The 9,218-nt window shown below is 42.2% G+C and overlaps 1 protein-coding gene across 1 annotated transcript; it reads right to left on the bottom strand.

Annotated features, from left to right (window-relative positions):
• Nucleotides 1-711: 711 nt before the first annotated feature.
• On the bottom strand, nt 712-8,090 carry CCR8 (C-C motif chemokine receptor 8). Its single transcript, XM_031022286.2, has 2 exons — nt 7,977-8,090; nt 712-3,071 (listed from the first exon to the last, which is right to left on the bottom strand). Exon 2 carries the CDS (start codon nt 3,039-3,041, stop codon nt 1,974-1,976), a length of 1,068 nt encoding a protein of 355 aa, XP_030878146.1. The 5' UTR covers nt 3,042-3,071; nt 7,977-8,090; the 3' UTR covers nt 712-1,973.
• Between the last annotated feature and the right edge of the window lie 1,128 nt (nt 8,091-9,218).

Raw genomic sequence — 9,218 nt, 5'->3', positions numbered from 1 at the left:
TATCTGCCAAAGAAACTGAATGCATAATTGGAAATCTTGCTACAGAGAAATCCCAGATGGCTTCACTAATGGATTTTACCAAACTTCTATGGGGGAAGTAACACCCAATATTTTGCACAAACTCTTTCAGAGAGTAGTGGCAAAAGGAATACTTTCCAACACATTTTTGGAGATCACATCTGACCAGGACATTTTTTAAATGTAATTAACATACAATATTATATTAGTTTCAGGTATACAATATAGGGATTCAACAATTCTGTATATTTCTCAGTGATCATACACAGTAAGTGTAGTCACCACCATCTGTCACCAAAAAACATTACTGACTGTATTTCCTATGCTGTGCTTTTCTTCTCCCTGACTGGTTTATTTTAACACTGGAGGTTTGTACCTCTTAATCCTCTAGTTCACCCATCCCCCCTCTGGCAACCACCAGTTCATTCTCCGTATTTAAGAATCTGGTTTTTTGTTTCTCTTTTTTTTTTTTGTTCATTTGTTCTGTTTCTTAAATTCCACATACAAGTGAAATTGCATGATATCTGTTTTTCTGTCTCTGACTTATTCACTTAGCGTAATACATCTGGTTCATCCATGTTATTGCAGATCTGACCAGGACATTTTATTTTATTTTATAATTTTATTTAATTTTTATTTAAATTCAATTAATTAACATTTTTTAAAAGATTTTATTTATTTATTTGTCACAGAGAGAGAACACAAGCAAAGGGAGCTGCAAGCAGAGGGAGAAGCAGACTCCCTGCTGAGCAAAGAGCCCGATGTGGGACTCAATCCCAGGACCCCGGGATCATGACCTGAGCTAAAGGCAGATGCTTGACCAACTGAGCCACACAGGTGTCCCCAATTAATTAACATTTAATGTATTATTAGTTTCAGAGGTAGAGGTTAGTGATTCATGAGTCTTATATAATACCTAGTGCTCATTACATCATGTGCCCTCCTTAATGTCCATCACCCAGTTACCCCATCCCTTCACCCTCCTCCCCTCCAGGAACCCTCAGTTTGTTTCCTATGATTAAGAGTCTCTTACGGTTTGTTTCCCTCTCTGAATTCGTCTTGTTTTATTTTTTCCTCTCTTCCCCTATGATCCTCTGTTTTGTTTCTTAAATTCCAAATATGAGTGAGATCATATGATAATTGTCCTTCTCTGATTGCCTTATTTCACTTAGCATAACACCCTCTAGTTCCATCCACGTCATTGCAACTGATTTCTGTACATTGATTTTATATCCTGCCACACTGCTGAATTCCTGTATGAGTTCTAGCAATTTTGGGGTGATTTCTCTTGGGTGTTCCACATAAAGTATCATATCATCCGCAAAGAATGAGAGTTTGACTTCTTTGCCGATTCGGATGCCTTTTTTTCTTTTTGTTGTCTGATTGCTGAGGCTAGGACTTCTAGTACTATGTTGAACAGCAGTGGTGATAGTGGACATCCCTGCATGTTTCACCAGGACATTTTAAAAGGAAAATTACAGGGCAATAGTTCTCATGAACACAGATATGAAAATTCTGAGAATCCAATTATTTATTAAAATGATCGTGAACAAGAGGTCATTTTTTTCCAGGGAAAATACAGGTTGATTTAAAATAAGAAAATCAGACAATGTAGTTCACCAAATTAACAGAATAATAGAGGAAAGCTATATGATCACCTTAATAGATGTGAAAAAGCGTTTGATAAAATTTAAATTGATATATGATAAAGAGACTACAAAAACTAAAAAACAAATCCCAAAGCTAACATTATACTTAATGGTGATATATATAGACTATTTCCAGAAAAAGGTAACAAAATCTTTGAAAGTTGAGAATATTAATTTGCAATAGTCAGAGTTCATTAACTATCATGAAATATGCCTTGTGTCTGTAACCACATTTCTAAGAGTATCCCTTCATGTAGCCTCAGACTCCAGTGTAAATCATTTTTGTCTCCTAAAAGAAGCACCCTGTCACAAAATGTAGTCTGTGCTGGAGGAACGGGGGGGGTTCTGACAGGAGGAGGGGGATCTTTCCCAGCCCTCCCTAGGTATTTGTCTTCCTATGAAGAAGAGAATATGATTGGAAATCTTCCGGAATATTTCTGAGAGGTGTTTCTTGAACTTCTCACCCATGAAAGCATAGATCACAGGGTTCACACAGCAGTGAGTGAAGGAAATGGTTTCTGTGACATGGGTGGCATAAATCAGCCGCTGGCTCAGGACACATCCATCCAAGATGTTCATGTTGAGCAGAGATGTGAGGAAGAGGACCACATTGAATGGGACCCAGAAGAGTAAAGATGCAATCACCACAATGAGCACCAACTTGATGGCCTTGGTCTTGTTGTGATTTTGGCAACTCTTCAGCTGGTGCAGGATGCTAATGTAGCAGAACATGAGGATGGTGAATGGGATCAACAGACCTAAGATATTCATTTCAAAGTGGATGGAGATCTTCCACTTCAGAGTCTGTTGATTGTAAGATGAATAACACTGTAGAATGCCATCTTCAGAGGCCACTTGGTACAGTACTAGTAATGGGCTGGTGGCCATGATGGCAATCAGCCACACGGCCAGACTGAGGGCTGTGCCCATCCTGGCTGTCCTCACTTTCATGGCATAGACAGCATGGACGATTGCCAGGTACCTGTCCACACTCATGAGGGTGATAAAGAACATGCTGCTGAAGAAGCCAATGTAATAAAAACCAGAGACCACCTTGCACATTACAGTCCCAAACACCCACTGGTCCAGCTGATAGTAGGTTTGGAAGGGGAAGGAGAAGACAAAAAGCAAGTCAGACAGGGCCAGGTTTAAGAGGTATATGTCGGTGATGCTCCTCAGCTTCTTGCAGGCGACAAGGACAAGGATGACCAGGCTGTTTCCCAGAAGACCAAATACAAACAAGACACAGTAAAAGACAGCAAGAAGCAACTTGTTATCTCTTTGGATAAGTTCCCCATCACAGGGGCTTGCGATGACATCAGGATAGTAGTAGTCGGTTACTGTGGTCACATTGGGCTCCAGTGTATAATCCATCAAGGCAGAAGGACCAGGTCAGAGAGGCACCTAAGAGAGATTCATTCCTTAAAAATATTTTTATTTAAAAATATAGACTGAATTCTAACTGCCTCCCCTCACCTCATTCATATTTTGAAGCCCTAAAGCCCTGTTACAGACTGAACATTTGTGTCCTCCCAAAATTCATGTTTTTAAAAAAAACATTTTATTTATTTATTTTGATGGAGAGAGAGATAGCAGAAGAGGGAACACAAGCAGGAGGAGTGGGAGAGGGAGAAGCAGGCCTCCCACTGAGCAGGGAGCCCAATGCGGGGATCGATCCCAGGACCCCGGGACCATGACCTGAGCCAAAGGCAGCTGCCTAATGACTGAGCCACCCAGGCACCCCTCAAAATTCATATGTTAAAGCCCTACCCCACCTTGTGAGGGTATTAAGCAGTGGGTTCTTTGGGAAGTAATTGAGTTAAATGAGGTCATGAGGGTAGAGCCCTCATGAATGGGATGAGTGCCCTTATAAGAATCACAGGAGAGCTTGCTTCTTCTCTCGGCTCTCAGCCATGTGAGGTTATAAGGAGAAGTCAGTGGTCTGCAACCTGGAAGAGGGTTCTCATCAGAGCCTGCTAGCACCCTGATTTTGGGCTTCCCAGCCTCTAGAATGGCGAGAATTACATTTCTGTTGCTTATAAACCACCCAGTCTCCGTTATTCTGGGATAGCAGCCCAAACTGGCCAAGACACCACCTAGGTCACTATATTTGGAGATGAGCCAGCAAGGAGGTAATTACAGTTAAATATATCATAAGGGTGGGGCCCCAATCCATAGGCCTGGTGTCCTTATAAGAAGAAGAGTCACCCGAGCATGCAAGCTCTCTCTCTCTCTTCCTCTCTCTGCACGCACAGGGAAAAGACCAGTGAGGACACAGCAAGAAGAGGGAGGGTTGCAAGCCAGGAAGAGAGGTCTTACCAGAAACCGGCCCTGTTGGCACCCTGATCTTGGACCTCTAGCCTCCAGGACCGTGACAAAATTAATTTCTGTTGTTTAAGCCACCAGTCCGGGGCACTTTGGTATGGCAGCCTGAGCTGACTGGTACAGATTATGATACTGAGAAGTGGGTGCTACTGTAACAAATACCTAAGTGGCTTTGGAAGCTGCTAATGGGTGGAGGCGGAAGGATCCTGAGGCGCATGCTAGAAAAAGCCGAGGTTGCCTGTTGGTGCCAATGTGGATGGTAAAGGTGATTATGCTGAGCGCTCCGAAGAAGAGAGGAGGCTGGAGAGAGAGCTTCCATCGTCTGAGAGATTACGGGTATCATTGTGAACAGAACGGGGGCGGAAATATGAATGTTAAAGGTGAGGTCTCAGGCAGAAATGAAGAACATGTTATTGGAAGTGGAGGAATCGGATCCTTGCTATAAATGGCAGAGAACTTGGCTGAATTGTGTTCTAGTGTTTTGAGGAAGATTGGGTATTTGTCTGGGGTATTCCTAAACCAAGGTTAAGAGGCAGCCTGGCTTCTCTGTGCCGATTATCGTAAAATGCTAGAGGAGAGAGGTAAGTTGAAGGAGTCGTTAACACAAAGAGGAATCCGAACTCGAAGATTTGGAAGTCTGTCCGTACCACAGAAATGAGGAAGTGTTTCTGGAGAGCACGCCTAAGGTGTGGCTGGAGCACCACTCCACACAGAGGGCACCCATGGAGTTCATCAGCCGTTTCAACAGAAGCTAGGGGGAGAGACGCTGCCGGTTTGGTCCAAAGCTGCAGAGACGGGACAAAATAAACCCACGCGTTTGGACTTCTAGGATTCTATAGGTTGGGACAATAGAGCCATATGCCTGCGAGTACATTTTATCCTTCAAGAAAACGGAGGAATGACCCTGAAGATACAGAAATCATCAGGGCTAGCGCTGTGCGTACAGGTGCGAGGGGTAAGACTGTTCCTCCCCTTTGGCAGGAGGAGGCCCACCCGCTCGGTGCCCTGGGGGCGGGGCCCCAGCCTGGGGTCCTCAGGTGACGCTGCCACCTAGTGGGGCCGGAGGGCAGAGCACCCAGACAAAGAAGATTCTTTTCTTCTTCTTTTTTTTTTTAAAGATTTTATTTATTTATTTGATAGAGAGAGACACAGCGAGAGAGGGAACACAAGCAGGGGGAGTGGGAGAGGGAGAAGCAGGCTTCCCGCTGAGCAGGGAGCCCGATGTGGGGCTCGATCCCAGGACCCTAGGGATCATGACCTGAACCGAAGGCAGACGCTTAACCGACTGAACCACCCAGGTGCCCCGAAGATTATTCTTGAGACTTACAACCTAATTGAATTTGCCTTGCTAGCTTTGGGGCTTGCCAGAGACCCACCACCCCTCCGTGCTTTCTGATTTGTTCCCTGCGGAATGGGAATGTCTGTCCTATGCCTGTCCCACTGCTGTATTTTCGAAGCGCGTAACTTGTCTGGTTTCACAGGCTCACAGCTGGAGAGGAGTTCAGCCTCAGGATGAATCATACCTCAGGTCTCACTCATACCTGATTTCGATGATACCCAGGTGAGACTTTGGATCTAGAACTGATGCTGGAATGGGTTAAGACTTTGGGAGCTGTTGAAATGGAGTGCATGTACTTTGTACTTGAGGACATGAATTTTGGGAAGCCAGAGGGCAGGATGTTAAAGACAATTGTGTGCCCATATATTGAAGCCCCAATTCCTATTGTGATGGTATTTGGCGATAGAGCTTCAGGAGGTAATTGAGGTTAAATGATGTTGTAAGGGTGAGGTCCTGATCTGATTGGACTGGTGTCCTTATAAGGAGAGGAGGAGATACCAAAGACCTCTCTCTCTCTCTCAGTACATGCCCAGAGAAAAGGTCCTAGGGGGTCAAATTGAGAAGGTGACTGTCTGCAAGCCAGGAAGGGGCCCTTATCAGGAACCCAATATATCAGCATCTTGACCTTAGACTTGTAGCCTCCAGAACCATGAGAAAATACATTTCTGCCATTTGAGTCACCCAGCCTGTGGTATATTGCTATGGCAGCCAAAACAGATGAAGGAGTCCAGGGGTGGGGGAAGGAGCATATGGAAACTGTATTTTCCATCCAAATTTCCTGTAAACCTAAAGCTTCTCTAAACAATAAGGTCTATTAACATGTTTTAAAAATTGAAAACTGCCCCAGCTGACCAATACAGGGGGGATTGGGTGGCATAAGAAAAGCCAAAATTTATGAAGACAATTTAAATACCTATCGTTCCACGACCCAGAATTAGCAATTGCTAACATATTGTCAGATTTGCTTTTAGTTCTTTTTTCTTTCTTTCCCTCTTTTCCTGCCTTTCTAATGCAATACAGCTGAAGCCAGAGCTCTCTTTAACTACACAACCGATTCCCAGACCCCGGAAGCAACTACTGAAACCAGTCTGGTATGGTTCATTCCAAAGTTTCCCCTGTCCTTTTACATTCTTCAGTGTACCCCTAAATAATATATAATATTGTTTTGTGCTCACTTTTGACTCACACAAATGGTTGTCATGTCTCTCATTTTGTATCTTACTTTTCTTCTCCCCGCACTGTTGTTTTAGAAATACAGCCACGCTCTTCTAAAGAGTTCAGTTCATTCTTTTCACTGCTTTTATAAGCACCATAAATAACTATTTTAAAAATGCAATAGAAAAAAAAAACTATCCCAATCATACTAGCAACAAAAATTGCTAAGATTTCTAAAAACAAATGTGATAAAAACAGCAGCTCAGTTATGTAAAATATTATGAAACTTTGTTGAAGGTCATCAAAGAGGACACGATTAAAAAGGAAACGTATGCTGTATTTATGTGAGGGAAGACTCAACAATTACAACATGATAATTCTCAGATTGATATTCACATTCAAGATGCTTTCAATTTGGACATTATTTTTCCAAGGTGTTTGGCTTCTGAACATTCAGACACCCCTGTCCACTAAGCCACCTTTCTTTCTATATTTTGAAATGCCTAGCAAGTTAGCCATTTTTAAAGATATTAATTTTATTTAAGTATGTACCCAAAGTGGGTTTAAAAACATAGTTTCTGAAGTATGGAGGTGGGTCTTTTTTTTTTTTTTGTAGCTAGTATCTCTCAAAATAATAGTCTCTCCTCCTACATCTTCCTTCCCACTTGTCTAACAGTTGTTTAAAAAAAAATAATTTTCTGTTTGCCTTCCTTCTATTCGGCTCTCCTAATAACCTAGAATAAGGGGAAGTCCTCAACTTATTCCTTCCCCAGATCCTTCCTGCTAAACCCTAATCCATTCTTCCCCCATGCTCTCTCATCAGTAAAATCTATGTGAAGTATTAAGAATGTCCATCATTTATTACAGTGGACAAGGTGTTTATATGCATTCTTTCGTTCATTTCTCTTGAATCCCTGTGAAGCAGGCCCTCATACCTCCTGTTTCTGGAGTTAGGGTTGTATCTGAGTCTCAGAGATCATCAGTCCACTGACTAAAGTTACAGAGAGGGAGGCCATAGAGCCAGGACTCAAAACTACATCTACTCTGAATGCTTTTTCCTCTTCCATATTTAGCTATTTTGTGGGTAGAGGAAAAACACTCCAGTCTTTTAGAAGTTAGGCCACCTGACTTTCAAGTTCTAGACTATCTTGTAGCTGAGTAACGGTTTGTCTGATAGAAGCCTTGTAACCAGCACAAAGATGCCTGGTGATAAGAAGTATTTTCTTCCCACTCTTATAGGAGCTTTGACTCCCTCCTAGCATCCTGCAGAGAAAATGGCATGGCTTGCCTCCCTCAGTCAGAGCCATGGACAGCCACTAAGACATCTGCAGGTTTGTGGACTCAGGACATGCAAAGATAAAAAAAAAAAAATTCACCTCTTCCGCCAGACTTCTGAAATATTTGCCTTCCCTTTGCTTTTTTCCCAGGGACATAAAAGTGTCCCTCCCTACTTCTATCCTTCTTCCCCAAGGACACTCATTAATACATACCTTAATTAGAGCCTTTGTTCTGGAGATTTCAGTGTTGCTAATTCCTTCTTTTCAGAACCTGCCCTCTGTGCGGGCAGCCCAGTGAGCAAGAGCTCCTCTCGAGGGAGGTATCTTATCTATTTGCGGTGAGTGGCAGAATAGGGGTGGATCTACCATCCCACAGTTATTTAAAAAGTTAAAAAAAAAATGATCTCACTGAAAAAAACATGTACAGATGGCAAATGAGCATATGAAAATATGCTAAACACCTTATGTCATTAGGGAATTGTAAATTAAAACAACAGAGAGATACCACTACATAATTATTAGAATGGTTAAAGTCCAAAACACTGACAACACCAAATGCTGGAGAGGATGTAGGGCAAGAGGAACTCTCATTTACTGCTGGTGGGAATGCAAAATTGTACCGCCACTTTGGAAGACAGTTTGGCAATTTTTTTTTGAAAGAAGATTGGCAATTTTTTATAAAGCTAGAATAGGTTTACCATATACTTCAGGAATCATGCTCCTGAGTATTTACCCAAATGAGTTGAAAACATATCCATACAAACCCCTGAGCATGAATATTTATAGCAGATTTATTCATAATTGCCCCAAATTGAAAGCAACCAAGATGTCCTTCGGTCAAGGAATGGATAAACAAGCTGTGGTAATGTACACAACGGAATATTATTCAGTGATTTAAAAAAAGAGCTATCAAGCCTCACACACACACACACACACACACACACACACACACACAAAGACACTTTATGCGTATATTGCTAAGTGAATGAAGCCCATCTGATTCCAACTATATGACATTCTGGAAAAGGCAAAACTATAGAGACAGTAAAAAAAAGGTAAATGGTTTCCAGGGGCTCAGGGGGAGGAGGGTGAAAAGGTGGAACACGGGACATTTTTAGGGTGGTGAAACTATTTTGTATGAAACTGTAATAGTGGATACACATCATTATGCATTTGTCAAAACCCAAAGAAGTACAACACGGAATGAACCCTAATATAAACTGTGGGCTTCAGTTAATGATAATCTATTGATGTTGATTATTCATCAATTGTAACAAATGTACCATGCTAATGCAAAATGTTAATAATAGGAGAAACTGTGTGGGAGGAGGAGGTGGTATTACAGACTGAATTATGTCCCCCCACCCCAGATTCATATGCTGAAGCCCTAACCCCCAGTGTGATGGTATTTGCCTTTAGAGATGTAATTAGAGTCAAATCAGGTCATAAGGATGG

Source organism: Leptonychotes weddellii, chromosome 1, assembly GCF_054177405.1.
Source record: "Leptonychotes weddellii isolate Sample4059 chromosome 1, ASM5417740v2, whole genome shotgun sequence".
NCBI lineage: Eukaryota > Metazoa > Chordata > Mammalia > Carnivora > Phocidae > Leptonychotes > Leptonychotes weddellii.
The sequence above is the reverse complement of the archived record's forward strand: the minus strand, read 5'-3'. Positions and strand labels throughout refer to the sequence as shown.